The sequence below is a fragment of the Cherax quadricarinatus genome, chromosome 74 (genome assembly GCF_038502225.1).
Source record: "Cherax quadricarinatus isolate ZL_2023a chromosome 74, ASM3850222v1, whole genome shotgun sequence".
Classification (NCBI taxonomy): Eukaryota; Metazoa; Arthropoda; class Malacostraca; order Decapoda; family Parastacidae; genus Cherax; species Cherax quadricarinatus.
Window position 1 is genome coordinate 4,210,302 of NC_091365.1, and position 19,910 is coordinate 4,230,211.

A 19,910-nucleotide genomic window follows, 5' to 3' on the forward strand; every position below is an offset into this window, starting at 1 on the left:
TTGCTATCTTTCTAGTCACTCAATTACCATCTTTTCCAGAAGTGTGATGACATTACAATCAAATTAGTCCTCTGACTACAACTTCCCCATTGACCCTTCCTTTAGAGTGCAGGCACAACTCATGTCCTGCTAATCGGTTTCTCTGAATTCCTTCATATAAGTTAGCCCAATCATATTCTGACAGCATGTCATTTAAAAAACCACATCTCCATCTACTTTCATCAAACTTGCTCGTATAAGCCTGCTGAATGCCCAAGTTCCTAAAACTCAAAACTTGTACCCCCTCTTTTTTCCCTTTACCTTCCACCCCAGACTATACACCCTCTCCATTAACCTAACCCTGTCCATCCTCCCTACAAGCCCAAGCCATGTCAACAATCCCTTCTCAGCTCTCTGAATTTATACCCTTGGTCACCTCACATCACATTTTAATCATGCTGATTTTTATTTTCAACAAACCTGCCATATCCCACCGAAGCATGGTGACAAAAAAAAAAAGTTTCTCTTTTTAAATTTAGTAATGTATACAGGAGATGGGGTTACTAGCTCCTTGATCCTGGCATTTTAGTCACCTCTTATGATAAATGTATTAAATAACACATTTCCTTTTGCCATGCTCTCAATGAAAATGATTCATTTGAGATCCTGCTTCACTGGCTATTATGTACATCAGGAAGAGGTAGTAGAGCTGAAAAAAAAGACAGGAGCAACAACTTGAAAAAAGAGCATGCAAACAAGAAGGACGAGACCAAGAGAAGAAATCAGAGTAAGATAAGAAAAAAATGCAACCACTGAAAGAACATATGTGAAGAGACCATAGAAGTAATATAATATGCAAGGAGACCATTCAAATAAAATATGGAAAGAGACCACAGAAGTAATAACATATGCAAAGTGACCCCAGAAAGAATATACATACTGAGTCCACTGGAGCAATATGTGCAGAGACCACTGATATAATTTTAAACCACTTATACATTTCTGTCATTCAAGACATGTCTGAGTGAAGATCTTAAGAAACTGTCTCACCTGAACCCCCCACAAAGGTAAAACTGTGTAGGGAGGAGGAGGAGAACAAGGAGGAGTTCATGGAATTGCAGGCCAAGGCGTGGTCCTCGTAAAATTCTCCAGGATCTGGACACTCGAGCGTCTCAATGTCACTGGAGTCCGACCCCGAAGATGCTAGCCAAGGGTCAGGAGAAGATGGGGTGAAGGACAACGTGCAAACACAAGGCTAGTAAAAGGACTGTTCTGCATGAATTAACCACAACTACATAAAATCTAACAAAAAATGCACTCAAGTGGTTAAATTAGTAAATTATAACAAAGTATTGAACATTTCTAACATTAACATAGTTATTTTGCACAGAATTTCTACTTCAGTAAACTGTTATACAAAACATAACAGGCAAAATCACATGCTATAAAAAGTGTTCCAGATTTTGCACTATTTAAAAATGCAGTACAATATTTAAAAATATATATATAATTAGGTGAAAGAAACCAAAATCAAAATTCTAATAATTTACCCACAAGATGGAACATAAACAATAGGATCAATTGTTATTATGAGCGGTTCAGCCAATAATTGAAGGTTTTTTAAATTTCTTCCTTTACAAAAAAATTAGAAATACTGGAATAAATATTTGCTTGATATGCATAATCTAGGTGATATAGCATTTTTACCCTTTAAAAAATAAGAAAAACCTACCAACTGGCTTGATGAAATTTTTGCCCTTTTTCTAATTTGAAAATTTATATTGAATAAGATTTTTTTCCTAAACTAAAAATCAATTGAAGAAGTTTGTTTTCCTGGTGAATATGGCTGTCATGCATACAGTACAGCATACGATATGATCTTCACCATTCTTCTTAGTACTGGACTGATGAAGTCACTGTGTGGTGAAACTTTTCCATAATAAATTACCCATGTGTTCCATGTGTCTAATTTATCAACTTGTCAGTTCTCTGAACCATTTATGTACAGTATAATTTATGTTCATTCCTACATTAGGTAAAGTTTATGGCTCAATTACTGCTCTCACCTTTACACTGGTATACAGGTACTATATACTGTGGTGAAACTTTCTAGTATTATTACATATGTAAAATTTGAGATATGTAGCCAAGGTGTACACATGATTCTCTGCAAGTCCCATGAGTGATGTGGAACAAGTGAGGGTGGACAAAATCCTAACTCTTACATTCCTTTTGTATGTAAGTAATTTTGTTGAGTATTGTAATGCATCAAGTTTTATGTAATAAAGAGTTTGTCTAGAAACACAATAAGAAGCATTGTTACCAGCCAATTTTGGTTAAAATTTCACAGTTTAAGATGCAAATTCATATTACTGAAGTGATGATTTTAAAGTTTAAATTTGTTTTTCAAACTGAAGAGATTCTTACTAGTAGATATTAAGGTACAAAGCAAAATCAAACAAAACTCATAATATGATACTATAGATTTATCGTATTTCAAGATACACAGATAGTACAGGATGTTTTTTAACGCAAAAAAGACAATTTATTTAATAACTGGAGTAATGACTAAATTACAATAAACAAACAAGGTGTGAGGCTGATGTGTTGATACTGTAAGAGTCCTGTCCATATCATGGAATGAGATGATTTGACTGAATACTGTCATTAAAATGATAACACAGTACATCTATGAGATATTAACATCCTGCTAACATTGCTGACTAACACAGTCTAAGCCACCCTGTAGCAAAACCAAGTACAATATACGGGGTTTCAGCTTTAATCGACTAGGACAACAGCAAAAAGTCGTCCATTTAGCTAGATTTCAAGCTCATTGCTGGCAAACCTTTAGAGAAGTGAGGGTTGGAGACTGATACAAGAAAGGCAGGGGTTTTCTTTGATATCCTCTCATACCGTATGACTAGTGATGCTGAAATAAGCAAGAAACTTTTTTGATGCTTTCCTGCTCTATATATGAAAGAGAATGATTGTAAGAAGCATATATTTAGACAAGTGATACAAACAAGAAATTTAGCTCGATTAGAATAGATGTGCAAAAAACAAATAGGCCTGAAATGAGAGTTCTCATTTTTTGATACATCTGCTGGTTTACTCCTTAAGATTTTTAAAATTAACAAAAAGATAATGATAGAGAGCTTCACTTCCAAAATAAAATATTAATAGAAAATTCTAAGGGACATACAAGGCAAAAATAATGGAATTTGTTTAAAAGTACAGTATAGCAAATACAGTGGACCCTTGGTACTTGAACTTAATTCCTTCTAGAAGGCTGTTTGAGTGCTGATCTGTTTGAGCACCGAACAAATTTTTCCCAACCAATTTTCTTTTTGGTTGGCCGTTATCACTAATCTTCATAGGCCCCATGGTGACTTATTTATACAATATAAAAAAACATAAAAAAATGCAAAGAAACACAAAATAGTTTGCAGCAAAGTTCTGGCAGGTTGTTTGTTTGGTTAAGTGCCGAGCAAACGGTCGACTGCTGAGTGATTTTTGTATCGAACAAAGCGTTCGAATACTGAATTGTTCGAGTACCGAGGTTCCACTGTAAACAATAATGCTCTTATAAAATTAAAATTTAAAAACCAAGACACTGCAGAATGAAAAAATAAATCATAGGTTATACTGCATAATGGCACTTGCAAATTAGTGAAGGAATTCTCACAAAACAGAAGATGGAATTAAACATTTGTGATGCACAGTTTTATTGCTGTTTAGTCATATCTCATCTAGGTGAACCTTTGAATATAAGTGTGCATGTGTGTGTATGTGGGGAACAAATCCTCATATGACTTCACATTATCAACTTCTTCAGCTAAACCTGCATGGCTACAATGGGCTTTAAAACTTTTAATTCATGTTAAATTTTCTAGTTTAGAACAAAAAAAGTTAAGTGTTGCAGAGGTGTTCTTCCTACACTGTGCATACAAACTGCATAAGGTCATGACTTTAATGCTATCTCACATAGTGTTCTGGTACAATATGGTTGATTTTAAACATCTATGAATGCTTTTAAGCTTTTTAAGTCTTACTATACTGGTCATATCTCACTAAAGTAGGGCAACTCAATGGAAACACATTCACCATCATTCATACAATAGCTGTTTTGCCAAAAGTGCATGAGTATCACCATATAAAATGCAATGATATTATTTATTACTGACACACTGTTTGTATTTTAAATATTAGATACTGAACTTTAGCCAAACATGAAAAATATCTCCTCCTGTTTAAACTAAGAGTCTTTGTGAATATTTCCATTAATACCATGAACATATGATTAATCTTTATTCAGATATCTTGAATTCTTAGTCTTTTGATGTCTGCAGTGGTACCCAGAGTTTTGGCCATAATTCGTTCCAGAAGGCTGTTTGAGTGCCACTACTGAACGAATTTGTCCCCATAAGGAATAATGTAAATTACAATAATACATTTACGTAACTGTTTGAGTTGGGAGCTGTAAGAAACTCGGGGTACTACTGTATTTTCATATGGTAACCAGTATATGTTTTTTATCTAATATAAAGAATAATATTGGCAGTTTGGAGGGATATGTTGTGTATCTTTATACGTATATGCTTCTAAACTGTTGTATTCTGAGCACCTCTGCAAAAACAGTGATTATGTGTGAGTGTGGTGAAAGTGTTGAATGACGATGAAAGCATTTTCTTTTTGGGGATTTTCTTTCTTTTTTGGGTCACCCTGCCTCGGTGGGAGACGGCCAACTTGTTGGGGAAAAAAAAAAAAAAAAAAAAGAAGAATTTAATTTCTGAATGCATCTTCCTACTTTCCTTTTACATATCCATAAATTATTCATCAATATTTTTTTTACTCGTTTACATCTAATAAAACAAATTTTATTGCCATAAATGATAATTGGAGTTCATGCAAGCCACTTGTATAAACATACTGAATTTCTTTCAAGCCCTCAGTGCTCCTACTACACATCTTTCTTGCCCTACTTGACTTAAAATGTAAGCTTACCATGCTATTCTTTCTAAACATACCCAAAAATATCTAAACTCATAACTGCAGTTCTCCATAATAACTAATATTAAATTTTAAATTTGTATTATTCAAATACTGTGTAAGTAAGAGTGCAGAGTTCTGCATCATAAAGAAAAACTCGAATAAATTCAGGTTAACAGGTGGGATTATATGGCAATTTGAAGTAACATGATGGCAGTGTTTTGCTATTTGACAACTTCTACTTAATTAAGCAAGGGTAAGTCCTAATTAAGAGCAAGGGGCTAGTTACCCCTTTTGTATAAATTACTGAATTTAAAAAGAAAAACTTTAATTTTTCTTTATGGGTCACCCTGTTTCAGTGGGATACAGCTGGTTTTTTGAGAGAGAAAAAAAAAAAAAAAAAAAAAAAGGCCCCCAATTAAGGGACAGAGAATGCACAACAAATAAAACTTTTATTTGCAAGGTAACTAGATGAGATATAACAAAAGGCAGATGTAAGATTACAAATATCCACTCCACTCACCCTTGATGGACTCACCCTTGATCTCTTGCACCTTCTGGCCCAGTGATACTAGATCATCTGACAATGCTTCCTCTTCACTACCGCCTTCAGATTCTTCTACATCATCTTCCTCCTCCTCATCTTCACCTTGTGCAGTAGCTCCCTCTGGGGTAATAGTGGACTCTGCACCATCTTCATCCTCTGCAACAGGTGTAAATTAGAAATATAAACTTTCAAATACTAGTGCAATTATCATACTAGCTGTAGAAAAATATGTTTTGATAGGACACCTATTTTAAAAATAAACACTTAAACTTAATATGAGTTTTATATGTGACTGTTTTTATAGGAAGTAGGTTGGTAGACAGCAACCGCCCAGGGAGGTACTACCGTCCTGCCAAGTGAGTGTAAAACAAAAGCCTGTAATTGTTTTACATGATGGTAGGATTGCTGGTGTCCCTTTTTCTGTCTCATCAACATGCAAGATTTCAGGTACATCTTGCTACTTCTACTTACACTTAGGTCACACTACACATACATGTACAAGCATATATATACACACACCCCTCTGGGTTTTCTGCTATTTTCTTTATAGTTCTTGTTCTTGTTTATTTCCTCTTATCTCCAGGGGGAAGTGGAACAGAATTCTTCCTCCATAAGCCATGCGTGTTGTAAGAGGCGACTGAAATGCCGGGAGCAAGGGCCTAGTAACCCCTTCTCCTGTATAAATTACTAAATTTAAAAAGGGAAACTTTTGTTTTTCTTTTTGGGCCACCCTGCCTCAGTGGGATATGGCCGGTTTGTTGAAAGAAAGAAGAATGTAAATGTTTTATTTACATATACAATAATCTATATTTATGAGAGGATACTGTATAGAAATATGGTGTGTGCATGAGAAAATGCAGTATGCATGCAAAGAATGCATTAGCAAGTATATAGTGAACAGAGCTAAATGGACACAGCTAGTCCAAAAAAATGAATAAACAATATCTAGCATATGATCAATAACATGGAGTATTTTACATTCTGTGGCTAATTTCCTATTGTGTGGTTTCACAATATATTCCAGAGAATCAATTCTCCAAGCATACACTCGGAATATTTCGTATTATTACAGTGTTTTCGGTGGTGTTTCTGGAAAATAGCTTCTAGTGCCAACCCTGTGGTAAAAAGGGTGAGAAAAAAAAAAAAAAGCCTATTGAGATGACACAAGAATTTTTTTTCATACTTTTGGGCGTCTTGCACGGATTAATTTTATTTCCATTATTTCTTATGGGGAAAATTAATTCGCATAACGATTATTTGCAATCCACTGTATTCCAGAGAATCAATTCTTTATGAAAAAAAAAAAAAAAATTGAGATCAAGAATGCTCTATAGTTTCGAATTTTGCTGTACACCTTGATAAATGTAATTATCCAGTAAAGATGGGCAGTTTGCTTGACTTCACACAAAGATGTCTTCAAAAATTCAACACTGTCCATCGCTAAAGTTTGAAAAGTGTAGTACACAAAATATTGTCAATAATTAATGCCACTTAATTGGTAACATTTAAGTGCAAATATGGGAACTTATTGGTCCCTGTTTATTCAGAATCTTGGGATTATACCATATTAATTACTCCTTACTGATAGTGAATGTGACAGTAGTGTAAAAAAAATGGGTTTCACTCAATGTTATTTATGCTCTTTCTTGCAATAGTTTTTTGATATTTGCATGTTGAATCCTCTAACTCTACCTAGCATAATCATCTTCATGTAAGTAGTACAGAAAATAAAGAAATATGTAACACTTAGGTAATTTATTGTTGAAATGTTTTGCCTGCTGTGAGTGAAATGTTTTGATAATAAAAACCCCTAAGTGGTGTATGTGTCTTACTATCAACTTGTTGGCATTATATATCATTTATAATGATTCATATAAGTACTATAGTTTATTATATTTAGAATCAGAGAGAATAATCAGGTAGAAGAGAGTTTCAAAGACTTTCTAGAAGTGAATATTGTTGAATTGTTTCACAGTAATTATAAAATAATTAATGTAACGTGAATGTGCATACACGTACCATGGAATCTATTCACAATTACAGACTAAATTTCAACAAAAAGTTTACTAATAACTTACCTTCTTGCTGAGCACCATCATTTGAGATATCTTCTGGTGTACCTTCTCTGTCCACCAGAGTCCAATCGGTGAGGGAGTCCCGATCACTGTCTCTATCCCGTTTGGGATCAGACATCCCAGTGATGTGTTGAGAGCCTCTTGTTCTGTAGAAAAGTACAAAACCAAATATTAGTGTTTTAGACCAGAAACACAAGAAATGTATTCACAAGATCATTACATAACCATATAGATTATCAATGATTACAGACTATATTATATTGTATACAATTATTATAGTACAGGGTTCATACATCGTAGGCTGATTTGAATAGGTATAGGGTAATGACAATTGAGAAGCCCATATATGTACTGCACCATAGTTTTTTGAACAAGACTTTTTTCTGTTTAGCAAGATTTGAGCTAAGGGTAAATTTAATTTACCAGTAAATATGTGCAGTAATTTAGAATGCAATAAAACAATGTAATTTATAGTTTTTATTCAGATGCAATGGTATACGTACCAATGAACAATGTGCCTTAGGTCTGTAAATTATTTTTTCCTGATTTAATTCTCAGGTGTTTAACTTCTGCAATACTTAAGGCTTTTCCTGTGTTGCTTTGAGATTATGTGGCACAGGACACCACTGTTTATCCACCTGCTGGAATATTTATTTCATAATTTTTTTGCAACATACATATTGCTTAACTGTATTTCCCAAGTCCAGCTATTGTATCTAGGAATAATGAAGAGTTTCTATTAAATTTTGATTGCAGTACTTCATTACAGTACAGTACTACCACACAGCAAAATTTTGCCTTGTTCCAATATGAGAGAGAATGAAACCTAAATCCTTTTCCTCTTTGTTGTGAGTTGAGTATGCTACCTATATCATTGTGAGTAACTCAAAATATTCCTTGTCAGGCTCATTCAGTATTTTTTGTTATACTGTACAAGATACACTCTCATTTTCCTATGTACAATACTACATTATCACTTAAAAAATGTTATAAAAAACTAGAGTCTGAAGAATATTTGTTCACACGTGATCTTGAAATAAAGAGAGTAAGTGATACACATTCTAGCATTATATCATGATTATTTTGTTACTGAAGATTAAACAATGGTAATGATAAGACCAAAGAATCAACAAATTTTCCGTTATTCCTATCAAATTTTCAGTTATTCATTCAAACAAAAAATATGTTTTATGCAATTAATTAGTGAATTAAGGCATAGTACAATAGTGTATTTCTATACAATATAGCTTAAGTGGCATAAACTCTTTTCTGACACAATACTGATGATTTATACCACTAGGTGCTGCATATACAGGATAAACGTTTTATTTTTATATACCATGAGTAGTATTTTGATAAGGGTAAAATTTAATAAATCTGTCATAAATTTACACTTGATTTCATGTTCCATCATGAATAAACAACAGCTAAAATACATATAAACTAATTCAAGAACATAACATAGTTCAGTAGTAGGTTGCTAGACAGCAACAATTCAAAGAGGCATTACCATCCTGTCCTGAGTGTGAAACAGATTCCTGTTAAAAGTTTTGCACTCTGACAAGACTGTATGTATGATGACTGGTAAATCTTACAAACTTCTATTTACAGTCAGAATAGTATAAGTATGTTTAAAAATTTACATTTCTTGATACTGTAGCTCTTCAGTCTGAGAGCGTTAAAGGGGGCACGATCTTCAATATCATTAATATATAACAGAGAAACTCTTTTGTAAATATTCTGCAAGGAAACTGACCATTATGTAAAACAAATCAGCAGTCTGAAGGAGTGACTTTTATAAACCTATGAGGTTAAACATGAAATCATCTGCCTTTAAAAGAAATTTTATGACTAAGGTTTAGGCAAGCAAAATAAAAAAAAAATACAGTACTGTACTACAGTAAAGTTAAATTAGGTGAAAGATTACCTTGGTTCCCACATTAACACTAAGCCAAGGTTAATCTGGCTCCAACACTCCCAAACCATGCCAAACCTACCAAATATTCCACCTTAGGTTTAAGGTCAAGTTGGTTTTGAATTGGGTAAAACCAAACCAACCTTACCTAATCTGCTGTGTTGTTGGAAAACTTCATTTCATAGTTTTATGATACATATTAACAAAATTATTGTAGCAGTGCATAGTACTATATTACCTGGTACATTTGCAAATACAGTGGACCCCCGCATAACGATCACCTCCGAATGCGACCAATTATGTAAGTGTATTTATGTAAGCGCGTTTGTACGTGTATGTTTGGGGGTCTGAAATGGACTAATCTACTTCACAATATTCCTTATGGGAACAAATTCGGTCAGTACTGGCACCTGAACATACTTCTGGAGTGAAATAATATCGTTAACCGGGGGTCCACTGTACAGTGGACCCCCGGTTAACGAACTTTTTTCATTCCAGTAGTATGTTCAGGTGCCAGTACTGACCGAATTTTTTCCCATAAGGAATATTGTGAAGTAGATTAGTCCATTTCAGACCCCCAAACATACACGTACAAACGCACTTACATAAATACACTTACATAATTGGTCGCATTTGGAGGTGATCGTTAAGCGGGGGTCCACTGTACTGAATAATACTTATTAGACTAGACTGCTTATTTATCACACATTAAAAGCCACTCTCCTTTGAAAAAATGCTCCTGTGTTCTCGTGTTCTTTTACACTACCACTGTTACTTCTAGAACTTGTTTTACCACTACCATTATTGCTTCTACTTTCTTACTACTACTACTACTACTATTACTACTACTACCACCACCACCACTCATAGTGAAGTGTTGAACCTGTATGGGTCATAGCACATGGGAAATAGGAGACAATCAGATTTCACCCAAGAAGAGGGAGGATAGTATCAGTGCCTCTGATCAAGAGCCCTTCCTTAGTATCATGGCAGTGCCAATAATTAGCTTAAATCTGGTGAAATACATGTACTTTACACTAGCAATGCAATTATTTACATGCAGAAGAAAATTGTATTCAGCTTATTTACCTAGTGGGTTAGTAACCCAGTATAAACTCAAAAAAGCCAATCAGTGTGGTTTATTTCTATTTCTACTGATTCCCTTCCCTTGGATGCAACCCATAACAGTTAAAACCTAGGCAGAGTACCTGCTTACTGCTAGGTAAACAGGGCAAACAAGTACCAGGATTGAGCACAAAATGGCATTCACCCAAAATATGACAGCATCATCCTAAAAGTTATATCCCTTTGTCTTAATAAATATATCAAGAAAGCATATTTATTTTATTTACATAACTCATGGAGAGGTACCACACTTGCTGAGGTTATACAGCACTGAAATCTACAGGAAAGAGGAAATATCATTGCAATTTAAAGCAAAGAAACTGTTGAACTCTTTATGCGTGGACTGTGCCTGAGAGACAGTAGTCTCCCAAGCACAATCACATAAATAAATCTGAATTTCTGAAAACATATGTCCATTTTTTTTTTTGGTTACGGCACAATGATCTCAAGTCATTCACTAGATTTTTGTCATTGCTGTACATCAAACTTTCATAATTAGTTATCTATGTAATATAAGGACCCAATTGAAATAATTCACTGTGTCTGACTTTTTTGGGTTATCCTAGGTAATGTACACTATGTATAATAACTGTACTTAAGTGCACCCGTGCCTAAATAAACATACTTACTAAAGTTAACTACTACACTAATTTTGCTTAAGAGTCTTAGCTTCAGTGATGTTAGACTAGGAATTTAAATCTAAGACACTTTTGGAATAGACAATAAAGTTTGGAATTTTCCAGGTATGAAGTTACAGCAGATGACATACATTCTATAAGCAAGTAGATCATAAAGTATACCCTAGACATGAAGTGTTTGTTTAGGAACAGGTACACATAAATACAATTTTCATACATAATATAAATTACCTAGGAAACCCCCAAAAAAGTCAGACAAAGTGACTTATTTCCATTGGGGTCCTTGTAACATCTAATTATTTAAGTGCAACTTGCTTACCCTTGTATAACTTCACGGGACCACAGATAAACACCATCTTGTAGTGCCAACATGAGTGATCTATGCACTATTTTCTAAGGGTGTGCTAACTACAGGTCACTACTAGAACATGTTGCTACAGACTACAGCAGAGAAACTAGCTGGCTGGGGGTAGTAGTGACCAACAGAGGAATGTGTTACCTCACTGCCAATCTCAGCACACACACACACACACACTTTCTCGATATGCCCCGGCATGATAGTGGCTTTCTTTGTACTTAGCAAATCAAAAATATAATTACGCCATGTAAACTATGCAAAGAAATAAAATCCTTAATCCCTAATCCTTATAACTCCACCAACAATGTACACTAATTCAAACTCACATTTCCCTCATTTTGTTACACTTTATGCAAGTAATGAACAACTTTCCCTGAGGAACTTTTCAACAGTTGCTCCCAAGGTACTTTTTCTTTAGTACATCACAAAGAAGAGAAAAAAAAGGGGTTTTTGAAAACCGTTCACCCCATAACCCAACTGCCAGAGTTCAGAAGCAACAATGAGTGTAAGGGGATAATGCAAAGAAGAATCTGGCATGTGTATATGCATGAGAGGGATATAGAGGGTGAGAGGGGAAGGGGGAGTGGGCGAGTTGAGAGGAAAAGGGAGAGCTAATGTGAGGGGATTGGTGGCAAGTGTTGGCACCAGCCCCCAGGGCCACATACCTGACAGTAGAGGGAAACGTGTGACAAGGTGTGAGGCCAAGACTCGCTGCCTCACTGGTAAAAATGCAGGTAAATATAACCTGGGAAGTAGGGGGGGAAGGGGGACATGTTGCTCTTAGAGGTGTGAGTTAAAGGACACGTCAGCCCTGTTGTGACTCAACATATCTTAGCATTATCTAAGGTGTTGCAAGTCTCAGGTGTCACTAACACCCGCCACAGGTGTCTACCTACACCCCAGGCAAGGTGTACATGCAGTTATGTACTAAACAATAGGACAAAAACCTACCAATACAGGAAGATTTAGTCTTTGTTATGGTGCTACAGCTGCTGCTGCTGCCTCTGACGTCACCACAACAACACCATCACCTTCACTCACAACTGAAGCACCCGGGTTCAATCCCAGCACGGGTGGATGCGGTGGGCATGTTGCCTTATTTCTAGTACCCCTCATACCTAGCAATAAATATGTACCAGAGTGTTAATCGACTATTGTGGGTCGCATCCTGGGTTGTTACATCCACGCATCTCAGTATTTCTTGTCTTCTATGTTACTGTTTGTACTAGACACAACAAACTATTTATTTTCACAAACAGTCGTATTCATCTGATATTGCTATTATTTTCAATATGAGGAATAAAAAAAATCACAAGTGTAAAAGTTTAATACAAGAAAATGGATAAATTAATAACTCAAATCCTTCGAGTCCGCAGTCTATTTTCCACTATAGATAAAGAATTTGTCTACTAACGTAATGGTTATAATTATAACTATAATGTAACAATACCACTGCTATTAATACTTCTAATACTCCTATAAGTAATTAATGATAATAATAATAATAATACGACTACTACTGCTGCTACTATTACAAATACTACTACTAATACGACTGCTAACTACAACTACTAGTACTACTACTACTTTTGGGTTATCTCAGGTTTTCTACATATGCTGTTATGTATGATAATCTATAAGTAAGTAAGTAAGTAAGTAAGTAAGTAAATTTATTCAGGTATACACAATACAGTTACATAGAATTATCATACATAGCAGCATATGTGTAGAGAACCTAGGATAACCCAAAAAAGTCAGACAGAGTGACTTATTTCTATGTAGCTGTATTTTGTGTATCACTGAATAAACTTATTTACTTAATACTAACAAAAACTCCATTTTTTTCCAACCATAATTTTCATATAAATTGAATCATTAGTATTGTGATTAACACATAAACAATAATAATAATAATAATAATAATAATAATAATAATAATAATAATAATAATAATAATAATAATAATAATAATAATAATTAGTACTGCAGAGAGATTAACAAAGTTGAGGAAGCCTGGGGGAACAAAAGGACTTGCCAATTGAAAATTCAAGACGGGTGATGTGAGATGGGTAAGTGGAGGTACTGGGAAGATGGAGAAAATGTTTTAAGCTGTTAAATGTTGATGAGATATTGCTGGGACAAGGACCCCATTAGAAATAAATCACTTTATCTGACTTTCTTTTTTTTTGGGGGGGGGTTATCGTAGGTAATTTACACATAAGTTAATTCAGGTATACACAAATAGTTATAGATTATCATACATAACAACATATGTGTGAAGAACCTGGGATAACAAAGTCAGACAAAGTAACTTATTTCCATTGGGGTCCTTTTAATACCTTATTATTACACAGGGTGTCCACAAAAACACTCCTTGATTTCAAACAGGTATAACATTTAACTTTATTGTAATAATCTTTCACAGTTAGTAGCTTCAGATGCAGAATTTCATTTAGTTTCATGTGGTATAGGGTAGCATTAAAGGTACTTAATGTGCGCCCCTCTAGTTGCTCGGCAAACATCGATGTTATAGTCCAGTTCGGTCCAGACGCTCTGCAGCATATCTGGTGTTATCATGCCAACTGCTTCAGTGGTCCGGTGACCTCTGCAAGTGGCCTGCGAGGTCACCGGACCTAACTGTTTGTGACTTTTCTCTGGGGGTACGCGAAGAGCAGAGTTTACGTACCACCACTACCTGCAACCCTGGAGGAGCTGAAAATTTCGATCACTGAAGCAGTTCGCATAACACCAGATATGCTGCAGAGCGTCTGGACCGAACTGGACTATCACATCGATGTTTGCCGAGCAACTAGAGGGGCGCACATTAAGTACCTTTAATGCTACCCTATACCACATGAAACTAAATGAAATTCTGCATCTGAAGCTACTAACTGTGAAAGATTATTACAATAAAGTTAAATGTTATACCTGTTTGAAATCAGGGAGTGTTTTTGTGTACACCCCTACTGTAAAGGAGATAACATGTTACTATGTATGGTAATTTGTGTAGCTGTATTTATGTGTACCTGTACCTAAATAAATTTCTACTACTACTACTACTACTACTACTACTACTACTACTACTACTACTACTACTACTACTACTACTACTACTACTACTACTACTACTACTACTAACTACTACTACTAACTACTACTACTACTACTACTACTACTACTACTACTACTACTACTACTACTACTACTACTACTGCTACTACTACTAACTACTACTACTACTACTACTACTACTGCTACTACTACTACTACTACTACTCCTACTACTACTAACTACTACTACTACTACTACTACTACTAACTACTACTACTACTACTACTGCTACTACTACTACTACTACTACTACTAACTACTACTACTACTACTACTACTACTACTAACTACTACTACTACTAACTACTACTACTACTACTACTACTACTACTACTGCTACTACTACTACTACTACTACTACTAACTATTACTACTACTACTACTACTACTAACTACTACTACTACTACTACTTCTGCTACTACTACTACTGCTACTACTACTACTACTACTACTACTACTAACTACTACTACTACTACTTCTACTACTACTACTACTACTACTACTACTACTACTACTACTACTACTACTACTACTACTACTACTACTACTACTACTACTACTAACTACTACTACTACTACTACTACTACTACTACTACTACTACTACTACTACTACTACTACTACTACTACTACTACTACTGCTGCTACTACTACTACTACTACTACTACTACTACTACTACTACTACTACTACTACTACTAATAATAATAATAATAATAATAATAATAATAATAATAATAATAATAAAGACCCCCAGTGGTAATAAGTCACTGTGACTTTTTTATGTTATCCAAGGTTCTCTACACATATTCTGCTATGTATGATAATCTATGTAACTGTATTTGTATATACCTGAACAAACTTACTTAATAATATACAATACCTCAACAAAGTCTTCCCTGGACAACAAGAAGGTCAAACAATTCTCGGGATTGTGTACGATACTCATGGGTGCAACAACCCCTTTGACCAACGAAAATAAACCACTTTCTCTCTGTTTTCTGTGTTATCATAGTTAATTAACAAATAATATACTGTATAACACAATTGCAACCATCCAGAAATTATGCAATTACGAGTAAATGTAGTTAAGAAGGAGTGAGTGTTGGCGTGGCGTGCGAGGCTGCCTGGAACACCACGCTGTCACCACATCATCCACTATCACCTATAATATCACTGTGTAACCATGCCTACCGTCTCTGTTAACCGAGATGTATTGTTCAATGCTCTCGGAAGGTTCTATTGTAAGTTATACGTTGGTTAACCCTCACATTCAGGGTTCCTGGTTGGTGTTATAAGAGTGTGAGTGTGGTGGGGAAATAATGATGTAATGCTTGCAGTAACTATTATTTGGGTATAATTGTATGAGTTCTAGGTCATTACAGTTTTTTTTTTATAGTAACATAGGTGTAAATTACCCAGAAAAACACTGGAAAGTCAAAGTGACTTGCTTCCACTGGAGTATTAAGATTTTTCACTGAAAACGTTTTTACCACGATTAACCTTTTCGTGTTTAAAATCTTGATAATATATCCATATTGTCTATAATATCTTGATAATATCTCCATCTTGTCTTTATAATATCTTGATAATATCTTCATATTGTCTATAATATCTCCATATTGTCTGTAATATCTTGATAATATCTTCATATATATTATCTTGATAATATCATGATTGGTGGAACATTTCCTTGTTAATCTGTGCTGATGTTGCACTTGTGTCTTATTTCACTCTTGTACGTAATATTTCTTATCCATATGTTTATATATAATAGTTGTTAATAACAATGAACATATGTAGACTACTGAAATGTTATGTAGACAGCTGTCATGTAGACAGCTGAAATGTTATGTAGACAGCTGTCATGTAGACAGCTGAAATGTTATGTAGACAGCTGTCATGTAGACAGCTGAAATGTTATGTAGACAGCTGTCATGTAGACAGCTGAAATGTTATGTAGACAAAGGTGCCATGATGTAGACAGCTGGAGTGTTATGTAGACAAAGGTATCATGTAGACAGCATGTGTTATGTAGACAACTGTCATGTACACAGCTGAAGTGTTATGAAGACAGAGAAAGGGGCACCTTGATACCAGTGAAGAGCTCTTGATCCAAGAAATGTGAGCTGTCCTTTCATTCCATGGGTCACACCTGACTACTTCATATGAGAAATTTCAATTACTCAGATATGGTAAACATGAGGAAATTAAATCTTCATCAGAGTACAAAACAAATTCTGGCCACAAAATAGAGTGAAACACCAACGTCAAAGACCTGGGAGTGATCATGTCGGAGGATCTTACCTTCAAGGATCATAACATTGTATCAATCGCATCTGCTAGAAAAATGACAGGATGGATAATGAGAACCTTCAAAACTAGGGAGGCCAAGCCCATGATGACACTCTTCAGGTCACTTGTTCTATCTAGGCTGGAATATTGCTGCACACTAACAGCACCTTTCAAGGCAGGTGAAATTGCCGACCTAGAAAATGTACAGAGAACTTTCACGGCGCGCATAACGGAGATAAAACACCTCAATTATTGGGAGCGGTTGAGGTTCCTAAACCTGTATTCCCTGGAACGCAGGAGGGAGAGATACATGATTATATACACCTGGAAAATCCTAGAGGGACTAGTACCGAACTTGCACACGAAAATCACTCACTACGAAAGCAAAAGACTTGGCAGACGATGCACCATCCCCCCAATGAAAAGCAGGGGTGTCACTAGCACGTTAAGAGATCATACAATAAGTGTCAGGGGCCCGAGACTGTTCAACTGCCTCCCAGCACACATAAGGGGGATTACCAACAGACCCCTGGCAGTCTTCAAGCTGGCACTGGACAAGCACCTAAAGTCAGTTCCGGATCAGCCGGGCTGTGGCTCGTACGTTGGTTTGCGTGCAGCCAGCAGCAACAGCCTGGTTGATCAGGCTCTGATCCACCAGGAGGCCTGGTCACAGACCGGGCCGTGAGGGCGTTGACCCCCGGAACTCTCTCCAGGTAAACTCCAAGTAAACTCCAGGCTACACGACTCCTTTGACCAGTGCTTCCCAATAAATATTTATGCATAATGTAAAAAATAGAGGAGGCAATGTTTCAAGTGTATATTTGCAAAAGATAAAACTTTGAGTCAATTTTTTACCATTAAAAGCCATTAGAACTCCTAAATCACTAAATCTTTCTGTTTCCACAGCGGATGATGAATTTAACGAGCTGTGCTTCCAGTACGGATTGGAAGTTGATGATGTAGTTGATGATCCGGAGAAGGGAATAACATACAAGATTGAAGTGGGGGCCAATCGCTATGATCTTCTTTGCTGCGAGGGACTTGCTCTCGCTCTTTCTGTTTATTTGGGAAAGAAGTCCCTTCCAAATTACCAGTTAATGCCAGCCAAGGAAACAGAGAAATATAAGCTAATAGTGAAACCATCAACAGCCCAGGTTAGACTGTATATCTTATTGTCTGTGAGATTCTAGTTACAGTTTTTGTCTACCTAAGGGATAAAAATTATAATTCGTTAGTCATAAAATTGAAAGTTTTGTTGACATGCTGATTATTATCCTTGGCTAGCATTTGTTATACGAGAATTAGTCTTATTTACCGAGTACAGTATGACCAACTGTTCTTAAAAATTTTATGTCAGTTGTATTCCTTCCTGATCCAAGAAATAATTAACTTGTACATACTATTCTGGTGCTTGAAATGTGAATGGGAAGCTATTCCTTACTGGAATGTATTAAAGCAATACTATAGGAGGCCTGGTCACAGACCGGGCCGCGGGGGCGTTGACCCCCGAAACTCTCTCCAGGTAAACTCCAGGTATACATTAAATTATAACTGTTCTCCTATAATTAATGAATTGGATCTGTGATCCAGTTCCCCGAATTAAGCCTGAATGCCTTCCACATCCCCCCCAGGCGCTGTATAATCCTCCGGGTTTAGCGCTTCCCCCTTGATTATAATAATAATAATAATATAATTAATTGTGCTGAGTGCTTAATCAATGAAAATGTCTATTAGATCTGGAACCAGTAAATGATCTCAAAAAGTTATGTAGAACGAGGTTTACTGAGTTTTGGGATTCACCTTCTTAAGTTCTCAGGTATGGGATTATGGTGTGGGTTTGTGTCTTCCCTAAAGAATAATGTTTGTAAAAATTTACTCTTGTTTTTTGGGTTTTTGAACATGGTAGTCTTCATTTAATTGCTAGTTAATATGCAGTTTGAAACCATACCACGGGCAGGATTTGAACCCGCGGTCAGAGAGTCTCAAAACTCCAGACCGTCGCGTTAGCCACTGGACCAGCTAGCCACAATAAGATTCGTCCAACTAGGTATATTTCTACACCATAGGAAGGTTAGCATAGGCACCACTGTGACCACAAATGCAAGTTTTTATAGACGAATCTCCAGCTAGCGTGGCCGTGACGAACTCTAGCTCAAGTCCCCTCACTGCCATCAATATGACTCACGAAATCGTACTGACACGATTGCAAACAAACCATACCACGGGCGGGATTTGAACCTGCGGTCAGAGAGTCTCAGTGGCTAATGTGATGGTCTGGAGTTTTGAGACTCTCTGACCGCGGATTCAAATCCCGCCCGTGGTATGGTTTGTTTACAATCGTGTTATTACGATTTCGTGAGTCATGCAGTTTGAAGAAATGCTAACTGTACAGTATTTCATTTTTCTCTAACAGAATTCTCTCTTCTGTATAAGTTCATTTTTGCTAATTATATTTTTTTTTCCAACATTACTGTGATTTTCTGATTAATTTTTTACACATCTCAAATGGACAGTTCAACATGCACAGCCACATATGGTAATCATTTAAACTGTTACTCACATTTTTATCTATTGTGCAGTACCATGAATACTTATGGATCTACTCATTAAAATGTGCATTTGTGATGTTTATCTTTCTTTTACAATGTATTCATTCTGTTGCCATTGTCATTATTTACACTTCAATATCAGATACACTCTACTTATTTTAACATTCACTGAGCCTAATGCAACTTTACAATTCAAGAGAATAGTTATTTTATGAGCCATGAATGTTGTAAGAGGCAACTAAAATGCCGGGAGTAAGGGAATAGTAACCCCTTCTGTATAAATTACTAGATGTAAAAAGAACAACAACTTTACGTTTCTTCTT

At 35.7% G+C, this 19,910-nt stretch overlaps 2 protein-coding genes across 18 annotated transcripts in view; one reads left to right on the forward strand and one right to left on the reverse strand.

Moving 5' to 3' along the window:
• Window positions 1-12,704, reverse strand: part of LOC128700180 (uncharacterized) — a 58,909-nt gene extending 46,205 nt beyond the window's left edge. For 2 of the 15 annotated variants that reach the window (XM_053793213.2, XM_053793212.2), the window contains exons 1-5: window positions 11,591-11,834; window positions 7,597-7,739; window positions 5,495-5,674; window positions 2,828-2,911; window positions 1,030-1,182 (exon numbers count right to left, since the gene is read on the reverse strand). In XM_053793213.2, coding sequence (XP_053649188.2) covers window positions 1,030-1,182; window positions 2,828-2,911; window positions 5,495-5,674; window positions 7,597-7,739; window positions 11,591-11,643 — 613 coding nt within the window. In that variant the 5' untranslated portion in view covers window positions 11,644-11,834. Of the gene's footprint in view, window positions 1-1,029; window positions 1,183-2,827; window positions 2,912-5,494; window positions 5,675-7,596; window positions 7,740-8,096; window positions 8,235-11,590; window positions 11,857-11,955; window positions 12,139-12,294; window positions 12,402-12,580 lie in introns of those variants that run through there. The other 13 variants (XM_053793203.2, XM_053793202.2, XM_053793204.2 and 10 more) reach the window with 13 other exon arrangements.
• A 3,127-nt stretch (window positions 12,705-15,831) lies between these two features.
• The window catches only part of beta-PheRS (phenylalanine--tRNA ligase beta subunit), a 38,526-nt gene continuing 34,447 nt past the window's right edge, over window positions 15,832-19,910 (forward strand). For all 3 annotated transcript variants that reach the window (XR_011394072.1, XR_011394073.1, XM_053793301.2), the window contains exons 1-2: window positions 15,832-15,987; window positions 17,945-18,192. Coding sequence is in view for 1 of the 3 variants with exons in the window: in XM_053793301.2 (XP_053649276.2) it covers window positions 15,930-15,987; window positions 17,945-18,192 (306 nt within the window). In the remaining 2 variants the exon portion in view is untranslated. The remainder of the gene's footprint in view (window positions 15,988-17,944; window positions 18,193-19,910) is intronic.